The sequence below is a fragment of the Hipposideros armiger genome, unplaced genomic scaffold (genome assembly GCF_001890085.2).
Source record: "Hipposideros armiger isolate ML-2016 unplaced genomic scaffold, ASM189008v1 scaffold_191, whole genome shotgun sequence".
In the NCBI taxonomy this organism is placed as follows: Eukaryota; Metazoa; Chordata; class Mammalia; order Chiroptera; family Hipposideridae; genus Hipposideros; species Hipposideros armiger.
This window is the reverse complement of record NW_017731541.1, coordinates 1382078-1399515: the sequence shown is the minus strand read 5'-3', so window position 1 is coordinate 1399515 and position 17438 is coordinate 1382078. Positions and strand designations below refer to the sequence as shown.

General features: G+C 53.3%; 1 protein-coding gene across 2 annotated transcripts in view; it reads left to right on the top strand.

Moving 5' to 3' along the window:
* Positions 1-34: 34 nt before the first annotated feature.
* Positions 35-17438, top strand: part of DDC (dopa decarboxylase) — a 49466-nt gene continuing 32062 nt past the window's right edge. Inside the window, exons 1-5 of one of the 2 annotated variants that reach the window (XM_019653014.1) lie at positions 35-570; positions 1069-1217; positions 1853-2400; positions 12543-12771; positions 15962-16075. In XM_019653014.1, coding sequence (XP_019508559.1) covers positions 12571-12771; positions 15962-16075 — 315 coding nt within the window. In that variant the 5' untranslated portion in view covers positions 35-570; positions 1069-1217; positions 1853-2400; positions 12543-12570. Of the gene's footprint in view, positions 571-1002; positions 1218-1852; positions 2401-12542; positions 12772-15961; positions 16076-17438 lie in introns of those variants that run through there. The other variant, XM_019653015.1, reaches the window with a different exon arrangement.

Sequence of the window (17438 nt, the reverse complement as noted above, 5' to 3'; positions counted from 1 at the left end):
AACGGGCATTATTTCTGTGTATGTAGGTCTTCGGCGTCTTCCCATGAGCCTTTAGTTTCTTCACAGGCCTTGCACATCTTCGATGAGATTTTGCTAACATCAGCCCTGCTGGCCTGTCCCTCACGGGAGTCCTCTCTTGTCATCAGCACGGAGGGCGGCACAGCAGCTGGCCATAGGCGCCTTCACGGGTGCGGAGGCAGCTTCACGCCCGGACTTTGGAGCCCGACGCCTGTTTCCTTCCTGCTGCATGTGAATCCGAACTGTCTGCTTTCTCCTGCTCTTGCGCACTCCAACCCCCGGCTGCCCTTCTGAGCGAAGCTGGAGTGACGCGCGCACACCCATGCTGGCGCTCTGCCTCTGGACCCCCGTGGCTGGCCTTTCCCTGTGAGCCCAGGCCAGGCCCCGCTGCCTGCAGCCCCCGCTCGGAGCTGTGCCCTCCACACCGGCAGCAGCGCCGGGCACAGTGGGCTTCTCTCCCTGTGTATTCTTTCGTGATCTGCCTGCCACCCTGCAGTGAGACCCCACAAGCAGACCTGGACACACCCAGCAGGAGGGCAGGCTGGCCTGCTGGTGAGGAGTGTGGGTGACGCCCGCTCAGTCACATGTTAGCTGTGTGACCTTGGGCAAATGTCCTAACCTCTCTGTGCCTCGATCTCCTCATCTGTAAAATGGTGATGATGAGAATATCTTCCTTGTAACGTACTTGTGAGGGATTGAATGATGTGAAGCTACCAATAATCGAACCTTCATAAATTCCAGATGTTATTACAGTGACTCTTTGTGAGATGGGAGGGTTCATGCTTTTCTCACAGCCCCTTGTCCAGAGGTCAGTGCTGGGTGTCAGCCCGGCACCACACCTGCACCCCCCGCCCATGTGGCCTCCATGTATCAGCCAGGGCTTACCAAGGGCAGGCGCTGGGCTGAGCTGTGTGCTGGGAGGGGCTTCCCCACAGCGGTGCAATGGCCCCAGGCCCTCTCCTGGAGCCCTGCACACATGGCCCCCTGTTCCCCCCACACGCACACACTCGTGGGGCCTAATTGCCTTGTTGCTCTGATGTCCACGCCCAGCTCCCTCCTGGCGAGGCAATGCATGAGTCTGGTCCCTGGACAGCCAGCCCACCTGCGAAGAAGCAGCCCTGTCCTGGAGGCCATCTTCCCTGGCCCTCCACCACATGAGACACACGTTCTGTGAGGAGACGCTGCTTAATTAAACCCAGGTGCGTGGCCTTCTAGGAAGAGATCCTAGCTCCCGACACAGGCCCTGAGTGTGTGTGTGTGTGTGTGTCTGTGTGTGTGTGGACTATGTGTATGTGCATACATGTGTGTGTGATGTGTGCACTGTGGGTGAGCATGTGCACATGCATGCACACACGTGTGTGTGGGACTACATGTGTGTGCATACGTGTGTGATGTGTGCACTGTGGTGAGCATGTGCACGTGCATGCACGCACGTGTGGGGGGACTACATGTGTGTGCATACGTGTGTGATGTGTGCACTGTGGTGAGCATGTGCATGTGCATGCACACACACACACGTGTGTGTGTGTGGTATGTACATGTACATGTGTAGAAGGAGCAGAGGAGCCCACCTGCCTGTCCTGGTCTGAGTGGGCTCACCTAGGTCCCCTTTCCAGGCCCACAGGCTCTGTGCTCCCCTTAGCAGAGACAGGAGCCACGTCCGCCTGAGCTGATCAGCCCACCCAGGTGGGGGAGGAGGGTGGGAGCCCACATCGCAGCTGGAAGAAGTTTGTGCCTTGAGAGCTGGTAGCTTCGGGGGTAAAAGAACAGGGTGCTGAATCAGATGAACCTGGGTTCAAATCCTCACCGGCCTCTGCTTCTCTCTCTGACTTAGAGTGAGGAGCTTAAGGAACTTGGCACACGGAGCCTCTGTCCCTCCTGGCATGGGGGTCCCAGCAGTGCCAGGAGAGGAGGTGGGGAGCTGCCAGCCCGGGGCCCAGTGCTATCGCAGAGCCAGAGCTCCATGCGTCGCAGGTCCAGACTCGCTTGCTCTTCACCGCCCTGGAACACAGCCAGGAAGCCTGGGTTGCTCAGAGGTTGCTCAAGAGAACTGGCTGAGTTCTGGGTCCCACACAGGGGTCTGGGAACACAGGATACCTTTCCCTTGGCCTCTTGACCCACAGCCCCAGCAGGCTCTGCTGTCCCCTAGGTCCTGCTCTGCCCTTTCCAGCCCTCAGGTCCTGGGCGGGGGTGGCTAGAGCACGAGACGACTGCAGGGGGCGATGCTGCAGGCAAACAAGCAGAGCAAGCCCCTGGCTCTGATTGGCTTTGGGGAGGCGGACACCGTCTACATAAATGGCAGTTGCATCCTCTGTGCCTTTTAACTGTCACCGAGGAGAGGAGAGAGAGGGAGGACAGAGAACAAGCAACTCCTGGCTGCTGGTGAGTACGCTCTTTGTCCTCATAGCCTGGGGACCCGCCTGGAGAGCCAGCTCCTGGAGGCTGTGACCCTGGGCTTGGGGACTGCAGGGAGGTTCGCCTGTTGCTTCGGGCTGGGTTGGTTTCCACGCAGGGACTTGGCATCCAGCTGAGCGCAGGTGGGGATGCTCTGGGAACTTGGTGAGGAAACAGGGGACTAGCTGAGTCGCCTGCTTTTTGTGTGTCATCTCGGAGGAACAAGTCAGGAAGAGTCAGAAACTTGTGATGGTTTTTCGTCCCGGTTCTCTGAGCCTTGATAAGACTTACGAAGTAAGAGTGGGAATTATTTTCCAGATGGCTCACGGTGTGTCTGGAGCCCACAGGGCCAGGAGATGGGTGGAAGGAGAAGACTGCACCAGGCAGACCCGCCCTGCTGCCCTCAGCTGTGGAGGGAAGCCGGCCAGGGCAGCCTCAGTGTACAGGGCCGGCCCGGCAGGTGGGCACGATGGAGCACACTGCTAATAAGCAAGTAAACGGCAGGTCGTGGAGCAGGAGGGGCTTGCAGACGCTGCTGCGTGGTCCTTGTGCGGGATGTCTTGCGTTCTCCCGTCTCCAGGGGACATGCGAGCAGCTGGCCTGCCTGTTTCCTTAATCCTGTCTCTCTCTTAAACGCTCCTTGCAGCTGACTGCTCTTTCACATCAGCGTTTTCCTCCTAATGGAGCTGAAAGCAAAGGTGAGAATTGCAGCATAGAAGCCGCCCTCTTTCTGCTTGGGGGTGGCCCGTGAGGTCCCCGACGTCCTGGGACAGTTAGGACCTGAGCAAGATAGGGAGTGTCTGCATGTTTCTGAAAGAGACAAAATTGTGCCCCTCATGGCAGCCTGTTTCCTTCCCCTCTCTCAGCACAGAGCCAGGTTGATTAAAATAACAAAAATAAGACAAATCCCCTTCACACCTCCACAGATTCAAAGAAATAGCCGGCAGGGCATTTACATATGCTTTCCTGTCTTCAAGACGACTTTCTGCAGGTTGCACCCTCGCCTCTTGGACAGTCCATGGGAGTCTGGTGTGGGGTGTGGGGAAGGCTGTAAGAAAATGAGATCCCAGCGGCACTTTAGAAGGGTGGCGCTGAGGTTTCTGGGGTGCTCGTGGGCATCCCTGGGGGAGGGTGCTCAGGGCACGTGGGGACCGTGGATTGGACACGGCCTCCGAGGACAGGCTCACACCCCACTGTGTTCTCCGTGGAGGCCGGGGTTTCCTGTAAGCGGTGGACTCTGGGGCCCCGGCCAGCGGGAAGCCTTCTGGTCTGAGACTTGACAGAGCCTTTTGTGGAACCACTGTGAGCTGTGTGGGCTTACAAAGACACCTGCCTCCCTGGGCCTGTCGCCTCATTTCTAGAATGGGGTCGCGTTGCTCTTCGCAGAGCTGTTGTGAAGACGAAGAGCCGAGCGGTAAAGCGCCAATGTTGGTGCCCTGTGTGCCACTCAGGGCTGTAGCTACTCAGCATGTGTCCCTTTGGAAGGGGGTAGGGGGCAGCAGGACTTGGTCAGCCTCAGCCTGTTTCTGTTTCCATGGGGATCAGCCCCGCTGGGGCTCAGTGCTCCCCCAGGGCGCCTCCTCTGCCTGTGGTAAGGTGCAGGACCCAGAGCACACCGGCGGCGGGCGGTGGTCCCCCCAGCCCAGGCCGGAGCGCGCCGGCCACGTGAGTGCAGAGGCAGCAGACAGCGCGGTGTGCATGGACGCTGGGCCCCAGGTGTGTGTGTGGCGTGGGGAGGGGGCGGCAGCACAATCCCAAATGCCCACACTCACCCCTCTATGACCGGCTGTGTGGTCCGGCACCAGCCCCTCTGAACCTTGGGAGCCGCAGTAATAACTCGCCTGGCAGGGTTGCTGAGAACATGAAGTGAGATGAGTCCTACACAGCCGAGCAGGAGGCTGGGACATACGGATTCGTTTGGTTTGTTGGGTCATAGGCTGTGACAACAGGGACAATGTGCTCTCAGGCTTTGACTTGGGGTGGGGAGCGGGCAAATGCAGGCTTCTCGGCCACGCTGGTGACAGGCCAGCACCGGTGCCCAGGGGACAGTGGAAAGTCTACAGTGACTCGAGGAGCCAGGAGTTCCCACTGCACCGATCTGTGAATAACGGAGGCTCCCTGAAGAGTGTGCCGAACCATAGTGACTGGGTTCCCAGCGTCGTGTCATAACAGGCGGTAAATCAGACACAGCCACAGATGTTGCAGCGGTGATGAAAAGAAGCAGCCAGCTAGAACGTAATTTAATAGACTCAAGTCTATAGAAAAGGCAGATGGTTGTGACCTTTTGTGAACTATTAATGTGACTTCAAGACAATATGGGAAAGGGGGGAAAGAATTGAGGAGAAAACGGGGGAAGACGCAGAGGAGGAGTCTTTCCATGGAAGAAAAATTTCTTCTGGAATAACACCAAAATGGAAAAGGGAGGGAAGTTAAAGTTAAAATTACTGGGTGGTTATTACGTATACTTTTCAGACTAGCAAACAGGAAAGAAAATGATAAAATGCGAACGATTTTAAATGTAATTAATTTTTTAAATTTAATTAGTTTAAATTGAAAGTATGAGTGAATGATAAAAGCTAGCAGAGATGGGGTATTCATGCCCGATGGTGGGTGACATTTTATATCATTCTACATTTTGTGGAAAGAAATTTGGCAACATGCAAAAAAACTGAAAAATGCACCCCTCATCATTTCATTGGGGAGGTAATACGTTTGAGAGACAAATTTAATAGGGAAACAAAGCAGCGTACACCCTGATGGCGTGGCACGGCCGTTTTCCTCATGACAGTGCCGCCATCCACAACAGTCACCAGCCGACAAACCAAATGGGAGGTGGGAGGTCCCCCAACAACACTGAGACATCTGGGATCGGCAGTTTTCATAAGGATAAATGTGAGCACTGTGTTAATGTCATCCCGCATGTTGTAATTAGGCATGTAATGTAATTATGCATATTGTAATTAGGCATGTGGGAGCCGTACGTGGGAAAAGGGTACCAAGTAATGTGCCTATCCTGATGACAACTATTTGAATTGTCTGAAATCAGGAGGGAATTGGAATAATATCAACAAGTTTCATGTTGCTGACTTTTTTTTTTCTTTTGAAATTGCTTAACGCTATGAATGTTTCAACCGCTTTACAATACGTCACAATACGGTTCCAGGGAAGTGAGTGGAAAGAGTCGTATTTTCCCATGGGAGTACAATCGAAAATCATGACATAATTGCTTAATGGCTCCTCTCCATAGAGAACTATCAGCCAGGAAAGTGCTTAGATGGGGCTTGTGTGTTAAGTGGGGAGTGGGTAACAGGCAGTGGCACAAGCCCCCTTCCTTGGCCGTCCAAGGAGCCAGGCTTTTCCCCTGAAGCCTCATCTGTGCCTGTCTCTGTCACGTGACCCTGGTGTCCTGTCAGTGCCAGACGACTTGATGGCTCGTGAGAAGAGGCTCCGCCTTTCCTCTTAACATCAGTAACGACGAACGCCGGACACAGGCAGCCAGCATGACCGTGCAGGGTGCCCTCTGCCGCAGCACGGCCCTCTGCCGTGAGCGTCCATTGCTTCAGTCTCTGACACACATGCTAAGTTAAGTCCTATGAAGCTCTAAATAACTTGACAAAGGAGTAAACCGAGGCTCAGAGAGGCCACGACGGCAGCTGACAGCCCGGGCTCAGGCCCGCTTGCTCAGAACCAGGGCTGCTGTTCTTTGTACCCCCAGTGGCCGCTAAGAGAAGGGCCCTGGGCGTCCAACACTGACTGGGTAGGAGCCCCTGTGCATCTGCTCAGGCCTGTGCTATTCTCTCTTCTGGACAGCAAACTCCACTGAGATGCTGGCATGGCACGGAGTGTGCAGAAAGCATTTCCATGCTGGGAGCACCAACCATGGAAATGGGGCTGTGTCCTGTTTAGGATTCTGCGTGGCGCTTAGTACTGTGGCCATTTGGCAGGTTGAAGAAAGAGGCTGCTACAGGTCAGCTCGCTCCGCCGCAGGCACGCCACCAGCCAAGAGCTGCCGCAGGCCCCTTGTCTTCTGGTTTGTAAGGAACATGGTGTAGACAGGGGCGCTGCCATGCCCAGTGTGGTCTTCCAGGAAATCATTACTGGAAGCTCAGGGAGAAACCAGTTTTCTGAGTTTCTAATCTTGAGGTTTAGTCCTGCTTTTTGCTGGGTTTATCAGCCCGTGCCCTGGCCAAAGCTGCCGGGCACACCCTACACCTGTGCTTGAGTCCAGTGCAGCCAGGAGGTGCTGAGCAGCGGTCGGGGCGTGGGGTCCCGCGGCGTCCCTGACCGTGTGAACCAGTCGTGCATGCTTGGCCGGGCTGCTCAGTCTCTCTGTGCCTCAGCCTTCTCACCTGTTGAAGGCAGTGATGAAGGTCCTGACAACGTCATCACGAAGACGAAATAAGGACACACAGGCACAGCTTGCCATAGTACTCGGCTCATGTAACTTCATTTAAGTGTTAACCCTTTTCTCAACCTGTGAGAGGATCCCTATTTCAACAAGAACGCCCAATTTACCAAAAGTAATTGCATGCATGGAAGAACGTGGTGGGGTGTGCGCGTGTGCGGTGTGGGGTGCTGGCTTCATTGCTGGGGGCCCCATTTGGGCACTTTGGCCTGAGGGACAGAGGGCTTGGCGGGAAGCACGGTTTCTGCTTCAGCTTCGCTACCAACCAGCTTGGTAGCAGCCCCAGGAGCAAAACAGCAGGATTTCCACTGTGTGAACAGATGGACCTGAGAGCCATGGAAGAGAAATGTGAGTGAAAGCGTGTTTCATGCAAGGAGCGGAAGGAGCCAGTTCTCTAAAAATCACAGCATGAGGTGCCTTTGCTCAGCCTCGTAAATTTATTTTTACTTAAGAAATCAATAGACTTGCTTAGAGCAGTTTTGGGTTTACAGAAAGAAAAGTTGAGCAGGAAGTAGTCCCCACAGAGCCCCTCCCCGTCCCCCCACCCCTGCGCCATTTCCCCTGTAGCGATGAAAACGTGTAACTGGACACCACCGCAGTGTCAGGCTCTTAACACATAATCCCAGTGACTTGTGTGACTTTGCAGAAGGCACGTCGTACACGCTCATTTTCACAGAGGCTGACAGGGGGCTGCAGAAAGCTTGGAGATGGGCGGCAGCGACATGGTGGCTGGGATAGGGGCCTGTGGCCCTTTGGGCGCGGCCACCAGGCCTCTCGTGGGCTTGTGAGCGTCCATTGCTTCACAGTCTCTGACACATATGCTAAGTTAAATCCTATGAAGCTCTAAATAACTTGACATCAGCTGGAGTCGTAAGTGTTTTGAGGCAAGGGAACAGTTGTTCTTACCATTAGAAACATCTTGCTAGAAACTTCCTTATGGTCTTTGTTTGAAGCTTGAGTCCTGCTGGGTTTATTTATGCTCCTGTATGCACAGAAAAAATACTCGTCAAGAAACCAGTTGATTCAGGGGAAAAGCAGCCAAATTAGTTCTGTGCTGGACGGATACTTCTGTGCTCCAGGGGAAAAAAGAGAGACAAAACCTCCCAGTCCCAGAAGCACATGTGTTTTTTGAGTCATGAATTATGGTTCATTTTTCCTGGAATAGTGTAAAAAAGAACGTAAACACTTTCTTTTTTATCAAGATGGAAAATGAAAGCCAGGAAAAGCTGAGCGCAGCCTGCAGGGCCCCAAGTTTGGAGCAAGACCATGGCCGAGTGCACGGACAGACTCAGCAGTTCTGTGGCCTCAGCCTCCCCAGAGGGGCTGACTCCCCAGACACTCAGACGGTGGACTTGGCTGGTCCTGTGCGTCTCGGGTGCGTGTCACCACAAAAGCTCTGCATCGAGGTCCCGCAGGCGCTCAACGCCACCCCCACTAGCAATGAAACATTGAGGGCCTGGTTGGGCTTTGGCCAATCACTGTGGCAGGAGTTAGACTCTAGTGGTCCAGGAAGGGGAGCGTTTCCAACTCCGACCTCAGAGACTTCTGGGGCCCAAGGAGAGGGAAATCCAAGTTCAAGTTGAAAGCCAAGAGCCTAGTCTGGGGAAGCTGAGTCAGTACTGGGCCTGGAGGGCCAGAGGCTGGGCACGAACTGGACATGAGAGGCCTGGGTGGAGGTGGGCCATAACTCTGCCCTGAATTCTGGGCCATGATGGTCTCCTGTGGCTTCTTTGTGGCCGACACGTGATGGGCTGGTAGTTCTGGCTGTCTTAAAGGCGGAGAGTGGGGTGTAATATAACATATTTGAGCAGTAAAAGGTTCAGAGGACCAAAATATTTTCCATTCATTCCTCCACTCATTCCTCCCTCATTCAGGAAACATTCTGTCCTTACGGTGATCCAGGGTCTGCGGTTGGTGCTCAAAAAACAAAAATGAGGAGCTGAGGACCCTGCTCAGCTGGGAAAGCCCACAGTCAGCAGAGGCTATCAGAGGAATCGTAAATTCCCAAAACCAAGCAACCCCGTCAGTTAGGAGGTGTGAGGGCACACAAACCTCCCTAAGCACTTGGGGCTGGGGCTGTGCTGTGCCCGTCACTGATGGAGGAGACGTTGAGCTAGATGCCCAGCCTGAGATGGACTCACCGTCCCATGCCGTGTGGACGGGGCTGACCGTAAAATGCCGGGGAGCGCAGCTGCCGGCCGGCACCACCACCGGATTATGTCAACAGAAGCTCTTTCAAGGGCCTGGAAAGGTATCAGCCACAACCTCTATCACAGCTCCATCTTCCAGTCAATATTTGCCCAGCTTGGGAGCACGAAAAATCAGACAGCTACAAGACGAGCACAGGATTCTCTGTGGCTTTGCACCAAAAGCCTTCTAAGAAGGTCTTTGTAGGAAATAAGCAACAAAGAAGCGACAGAACGATTTGAAAATAGTAACCAGGTTCTATCTTACAATTTGACAGGGTCTGTTTCTCTTGGGAGTAACTTGGTGTGTGTCTGTCTGTTTTTCCCTGAGACATCCTGTTTTGGCCATCTGTGCTCTTCCGTCCCCATGAGGAAGCAGCAGCGGATGCTCCCAGAACCCACACACCTTCCTTAACTTTGCACAGCCCCTCGCCTTTAGTCTTCACTGTGCATTGCGTGTGCTGCCCCTCAGTGGGGCAGAGAGGTTGCTCAAATATTTACTTTAAAAGGCATTTTTAATAGTCACCCATACCGTGTGAGTTGTAAGGAGAAAGGTCATGAGATTTGACTACATAAACATTGACATTTTTATAGGTCAGAGTAAAATTATAGTCAAAATTAGGTCGAACAAAAATGAAGAAATTGTCTGCAAAATCTATGAGGCATAAGGGTGAACATATTAGAGCTTTTGTAATTAAATAAAAATAGTGGAAGAGTGCAGCAAACAAGCAGTTCATGCAAAAAGCACTGCAAATGACAAACGTGGGAAAGCCATTGAACCTCATTAGTAAAAGTAAAATGAAATCGTTAATGCCTGTCAGACTTGCAAAGTCTGAAATGAGAGCTCAAATCCAGTGTTGGTGATTTTATGGCAAAAGGAGAATTTTTATTCACTCCCTGTGAGGGAGCACTTTGGTTAAAAAAAAAAAATTCCAAGGACAAATTTGGCCATATAATTTAAGAATGCTAAAAAATGCATATCTCTATAAGAAATTCTAAGATATGCTTTTCCTTTTACAAATTTTAAATGCAAAACAAAGTGTGCCAAAATTTAAATATAAGGGCCGGCCGAGTGGCATGATGGTTAAGAACTGGCTTGGGACGCCAGAGGCCCCGGTTCAGATCCCACATATGAGGGCCAGTGACACTGCCCTCCACAGCTAAGATGCTGAACTACAGCTCAACCTGGAGCTGGGCTGCCATGAGTCGCCGGCAACAGCGTAGGCTGCAGCCCCTGCGGCAGTGGGTTGCCATGGGCTACCGTGTGTAGCCAGCAGCCAGCGTGAGCGGCCAGCAGCCGCTGTGAGCGGCCGTCCAGAAGCCGGCGACTGATCTGCCTCGCCCGGGAAGAGCGCAATGATGGTGCCAACTTGGACCAGTGAAGCAACGTCCTCCACAACTAGACTGAAGAACAAAATGACAGCAATTTGTCTGTTCCCCTTCCCCCAATTCCCCAGCACTGTTCCCATCCCCCCAATTCCCCAATAAAAATCTTTAAAAAAATAAAAAAATTTAAATATATGTTTGCACATCTGTGTTTTATAGAAAAGCTAATCACTAGCTTATTGAATGCTTATTTTGTGCATCTGTTCTAGGCTGTCCCCATGTACTTATCTAATTATCACAAAAAAGTTATCTGAGGTAGTACGGTTATCCTGATTTTTGGTTTTGGTTGACATGGACCACAATAACAATTTCCTTCAGGGTGTGCAGCTAATGTACATTGAGTCAGAGCCACTGGTTCTTGATCCTGAAGTGTCCGCCATTAGGGTGAAAACCGGAAATGACCCAAATGTTCACCAATGCACATTGTGAATACAGCACATTTCAATTGTGGAACACCATGCGATTCTGAGCAATCATGCCATAGACAAGGATTTGTCAGAATGCGCTCCTAACTGCCGCGTGGAAGAAAACGAGCGAGCAGGAAGACCTGCCACTGGATCCGGCTTGGGTTGCATTTGAACCATGTCAATGTGAAATACTTCAACTTGACAGAGAAACCAAGTTTCATTCTAGGTGCAACATTTGAAATTATCAGAGCCACTCCAAGTGAAAACTTGATTTCAAATCCTGCAGGCCCAGGGGATTATAAAGCAGAAGCCACACATTCCAAGCTGTGTGGCTTTGCGCTAAGATGCTTTGGAAACGAGGCCTGGCACTTTGAATGAGAACCAGGACCTTTCATGGCCCTGAACTTATGACATACAAAGATGCCATGGAACGTCAGACACACACCTTGGTTTTTCTCCTGCTGTAATTTTATCATTCCTTGTGGCTGTAATTCAGAATCTTATATCCTAACTGCTGTCACTCCTGCACTCACCAGATAAACAATGTACCTGATAGCATTGCCATGGGGAGCTGTTATAATAACCAGGTTTAAAGAACCTAAAACTGTCCCCTCAATGTCAGCTACACTGTTCGTGTAGCAGAGAGCACTCTGAACACAGATCACTGGACAGAATGCTGAGGAAAGGAAAAGCACCTTCAAACTGGTTCACCTCGGACAAAGATGCTCTTTAATCAGGCTTCCTGGAGGCCTCTTACCGACTAGGTCCCCACTTTGTTATGCTGAGCCCAGTTTTATCAGAGACTCCTGCTAAGCCATTTATCCAGGATGCCTCTACCTGGATATCCAGTGGAGCCCGTCCTCCACCGTAGACCCCTGACAAGTTGCTTTGAGTGAGTTTCCATCTTCCCTCTTACCCTACCCATTGGCTCTCAACCCCCACTTGCCCCTGTTATACTGGGGCTTAAATTCAGTCTCTCTTCCCGATTGCAGTAGTCTTTTTAAAAAATCTGTCTTGTTGGGTTTAACAAGTTTTCGGTGAATAATCTCTCTTAAACGCCTTTAACCTCATAAAAATTGTGAAAACAAAACAAAAACCCAGCACAGACAATGGGAAACAATGGAACAAGTTCTGGTAATATGACTTCAAGATTGTCACCTACGCTGTTTATAGTGGATGTAGAATTGTCCCCCATGGGAATGCCAATCTTGAATTATAAAGCTGGGAACTACGGCAGGAATTCAGAAATGCATCCCTTGCTTAGCGTACAGTCAATTCTTACAAATACAGGGAACGTCCTGAGAGAATGTGCCAGAATTTTGAGTCATCGGATTCTAGGTGGATACTTTTCTTTGTGGTGTTCAAGTTTCCTGTTTTGAAAATATAGTCAATTCTTATTATCCACAGATTCCCTATATGCAAAATCGCCTACTGCTAAACTTCCTTTGTGTTATGATTCCAAAGTCAATACTTGGGGCGCTTTTGTGGCCGTTCACCCTCCCTCCCTCACTGCCGTTGAATGAACCTTTCCTTTTTCTCACTTTTTAGAGTCTCATGAATTCTTTCACATTCTGCGAATGACAAGGGGTAATTTCTACACCAAGGCACTCCTGACTTGGGCTCTGGTGTTCCTCGGGGTATTTGGGGTACCTCCCAGGTGGCCTTAGCAGTCGACTTGCTTGGACGCCCCCCACTGCAGTTTGGAGGCTTGTGTCACCCGTTGATTTCTTTTCTCTCTCGGTGCAGCTCTCACCTCTGACAAAGCCCAGTCACCATGAACACAAGTGAGTTCAGAAGGAGAGGGAAAGAGATGGTGGACTACATAGCTGACTACATAGACGGTATTGAAGGACGCCAGGTGTACCCCGATGTGGAACCCGGCTACCTGCGCCCCCTGATCCCCACCTCTGCCCCCCAGGAACCAGACAAGTACGAGGACATCATGCGTGACATCGAGAAGATAATCATGCCAGGGGTAAGGGTATCAAGGTCGGAAACAAGAGGACTAGTGTTACTGCTGGGGGTCAGGTGACTCACGTGTACTGTCCCACCTACTCCGCACCACCATCCCATTGGACAGAAGCCCTTACCATTTCCATTGTACAGCTGGGGCAACTGAGGCCCAGAGAGGTTAGGTGATTAGCCTAAAGTCACACAGCTACTAAGTGATGGAGCCAGAATTGCAACGCAGGTCTGTGTGTTCCATGGGCAGTGAGTGAGCTCTCCCCGCAGCCCCCCAGGTCAGTCCCCTGCCCTGAGACCCCAGTGTAGGGAGATGGTCATGGTGTTGGAGGAGGAAAGCCCTTGGCGGTTGGTTTCAAGTAAGCCCATCGCTCAAAATGAAGCATACCCCTACCATTTCGTATTTGGCAGGAGGTAAGGTGCATTGTGGAAAAAATATTGGGTTGTCGGAAAAGCCATGACACATTTTTGCAACGAAAAACATAGAAAAAATACGTCATGATTTCTCCAACAACCCAATATTTGATTTGTTTTATTTGAGAATGAGCAATGTGGACCAGTTCGGCGCAGAGGCTAAGCTTGGCGTGTGGTGCTCAGTGGGGCCACAGGCAGTGGTAGACAGGACCAGGGCCAGCCGTCCCCCCGAGAGCATCTCAGAGGGGCGGACAGTTTATGATCAAAGAAACGCCGTGTGGCTATTTCCCCAAGATTTCTCTGTCGGGGAAAACCTGGAGCTTCAGTGTGGCAGGAATGGTCTCCATGCCTTCCCCTTGTTTTCAGACCGGGCGGCAAGACCTAGACCCGTGACCATGGGACGCGGTGGGACCCCAGCCCTGGACGTCACTGCTCAGGAGCTCAGGATCCAGTCCTCTGGTCTCACTTCCTCCTCCCAGGAGACTTTCCCTGACATTTGTGCTCTGAGCCAAGCGCAGGGTCTGGTTCTCACAGAGAAGCTGTTCTCGCGGAGAGGTTGTGCAAACACGCTAAGCCCTCTGCTTCCAGTCCCTCCAGGGGGAGGTGCAGTTAAATGTCAGGCACGTGGGGTCCTGGTCGGCTCCAGCTGCCGTACAAAAGGTCACCGCTGGGCAGCTCAGACAGCAGTCATTTGCTTCTGGGGCTCTGAGGCTGGGGTCCCAGGTCAGTGTACCCCCAGATCCAGCTCCTGGCTTGCAGATGGCAGCCTCCTCATGTGGACGTTCCTCCCTGTGGGGGCCCCACCCTCATGATCTAATCAGACCCTAATCACCCTCTCAAAGGCCCCATTCCCTAACACCATTGCATTTGGGGTTGGGGCTTCAACACAGGAATATGGGGGACACAAACATGTCCTCCAAAACGGGGGGTACGGGAGACTATGGAATTCTTTCCACTCGGTTAGATGGGGGCTGTCACTGTGCAGAGCTGTGGTGCATGCGCGGGCTGGGGACAGGGCCCCTGGGTGGGAATCCCAGCCCTACCAGGTGCTGCTGTGTGACTGCAGAGGGAGCAGGAAAGCTCTCTGGGCTCCAACTGGAGGGCGAGTGTCGGGTCGTCCATCTCCAGGGCTGAGGATTAGTTGAGAGTGAAAGCAAAGATGCTTGTGTCTCCAGTCAAGAATCACTCGGGTCCCTTCCCAGGTGTCAGAACAGGTAGAGAGAGGCCTCCAGTGTCTGAAGGGGCCGGAAGGCCCAGGCCACACCGCCGCCCCCGCGGGCCCCTCCCCCCACAGGAATATGGAAAATTATGCTGTATGAGTACGTTGCCGTACAGATAAGTGTATTGACATTAAGGAGTGAACTTTTTTCTTTGACCTGAATGTTTACTTTTTCCTTTTGATTTTTAATAGAAACTAAAATGTTTCCCAGACCCCTAAAATATTGTGGGCCTGGCCACTGAGCCTGCTGTTCCTCACGGCCCCTCTGCCCACCCCCAGCCTCCTCTGCCTCAGCCCGCCAAGCTCCATCTGTGCTGAGGGTCCCCCCTCCCCAGACCATTCCCCAGCCCTTCACAGCCCCACAGCCTGCCCTGCTCCGCCCTCTCCTGAGCCTCCACACCCCTCAATAGGCTGAATCACTTAGTCCTCCCAGGGGCCTTCCCTGTCCCCACCCTGAAGACGTGGGGTGGCCGAGTTGCAGTGGGACCCTGTCTTAAGTCCCCATGACCGTAAACCCTGCTGAGCTCTCCCGATTCTGGGAGCACCCCCAGTCGGCTACCTTCACACTGTGGGGACTCCTTGCCACGTCTCACAGTGCAGTTAATAACCAATGTATTCAGTGTTTGCTTGTGGCCCAGACTTGAAGTGACTAATGCTGGCAGAGCACCCCCACAGGTTGGGGGAGTCTAAGACAGGCCTGGCGAAGGTGACACGGGGGGACACACTGGGTGCACACTTTGTTTTACCTGAGAGGATGTGGGTGCTCAGAGACATGCTCTTAAAGGCCTGAGGTCACCCAGAAAATCCAAGTGGCTGTCAGACTGGCTGTCCAGGGGTGTTCCCAGCACCCATGCAGCTGATGTACTCAGGGAAAGAATGCCGAGGTCGGGGGGGACAGGCTGCTGGATCGTGTCAGCTGGACAAGTAAGAGCTTGTAACCCGAGTGGAGACTGACTGACCACGCCTGGTATCTCCCCTCCTCCTCTGAGGGGTGGGGGTGTCTTCAGGGATTTACTCTGTTCTCACATGGCGGACGTGTCATGGACAAGAAACTAAAGAAGCAAAAACTGGGCCACACACCCACATTTTCTCTCCTCCCTCTGTCTTCTTCCCAGACCGAGGTTTTCCCAGCCAGCCCGATTCACCTCTGAGACCTTCCCACCCCAGAGGGCTTTTGGGCTCCCGCCCCCTGAGAGGGTGCGCCCCTGCTCATGCCAGGTGGGGCCGCACGGCTGCCTGGCGGGGCTGGGGCACAGGGGGTGAGGCCCCTGAGGGGTGACAGGGCCACGCTTGGCTGGAGGGAGGGGACTGTACAAGGGAGTGAGGAGGCGGCCGTAAGGCCAGGTGGAGAAACCTCAAAAACAAGTGCCTTTTTGTAATTTCCCTTTATGGACGTAGAAATCCAGGTTTCTAACACAAAGAGATGAGCAGTACCTGACAAGCACACCGAGCCAGAATTTCAAACACAGTGTCGTTTAGAGACCGCACTTGCTGTGGCAAACTGCGGGTCCTGGGTCCTGTGCTGGTGGGGGTCCCCTTGTACCCCAGTGACCACCTGTCTCCCTTGCAGGTGACTCACTGGCACAGCCCACACTTTTTCGCCTACTTTCCCACGGCCAGCTCGTACCCGGCCATGCTCGCCGACATGCTGTCTGGGGCCATCGGCTGCATTGGCTTCTCCTGGGTAAGTGACAGGGTGACCCAGGGGGTCCTGCCTTGGGGACATGCGCCTGTCTTCAGAGGGAGAGTGATCAGGTGGCCGTGCCCCTGTGAGAGGGGAGAAGGATTCATCCCCTGCAGGGAGTGCCTCATAAGGAAGTGAAACAGAGGGAGAGAGAGAGAGAGAGACGGTTCTGGAAGGTTATCAACCAAAGGGCAATTCTGCACAGTTGCACTTTCTCAGAGCCACTGGGTGTGGACTAAAATCTGCCCTGGGTTTCTGCAGCCCACGCCTGGAAATCTGCATTTCACCAAGTGCCCAGAGGCATTCCAGGTGATCTGCAGTTGAGAAACGCCACTGCCCACATCCGGTCCCCTCTGCTCGCAGGGACAGGCCCCATCCCTGAGGAATGCAGAGCAGGCAGCTCTGGAAATGGGGCCAGTGCCTGCCTCCACCCACCAGCCCAGTCCCATCTCATCTGGGGATGAGACGCTAGAAAGAGCCCTGCTCACAAGGGCGGGTGGGGCCAGCCCTGTGGCTCTCTGCGCCCAGCACAGCCCCACAGGGTGGCCACCTGCTGCCCGGATGCACAGCATGGACACAGAGCTGTCGCTGACTGTGTCAGGGCCCCCAGGCTGCTCGCCCCGCAGGGACTTCAAGGTGAGGGTCTGCCCTTGGCCTGTTGGGTCCAAATGTCCACTTGCCTGTGCCTCGGAGCTGATGGACTCATGCATTGACTCCAATGAATCAGGGCCTGAGGCGTGGGAAGGGGAGGTCAGTTTAAGAATGCACGGTGTCCAGCACTGGAACCCATAGCTGCCTACTCGCCACCCCCCATGTTCCCCAAGTTGCTGGAGGAGTGGGGTCAGCAGCTGCAGCCCAACAGGAAGGGTCGGAGGGTCCCCCAGCCCTCTGACCTGCTCCTCTGTCAAGTGCCCCAAGGCCACCCTCTCCTCTGGTGGAGCAGCATGGGCACAGCCTCTGTGACCCCAATGACCTTCCTTTGTCTCTGCGGAGCACACCCTCTTCTGAAGGTCGTTTTGTTTCCTTAGATACCACAGCAGAACTCATCTAGCTCCGCTGGTCCAAAGCCGACCTGTCCCTTCAGGGTGATTTGCCTTGAATCTCCTGTTGTGCCTGTTCTTTCCGAGGACAGGAGGACAGGCTCATTTCTCTGGGGCCTTGCAGGGCTGTCGCACTGTCTCTAGGCTGTTGTGCCGGCCGAGTCCTGGGTCCCTCATAGTGAGTGCAGGTTCCTCTGCCTGGAGCTGGGCTGAGCTGGGATGGGAAGGGCCCTCCGATGGGGCTGACGAGCAGGAGAAAGTTCTCTTGTTCTAACCGGTGGTGCTTCAGGAGCTGGTACACACGGGAGACAGGAGGCCCTGAG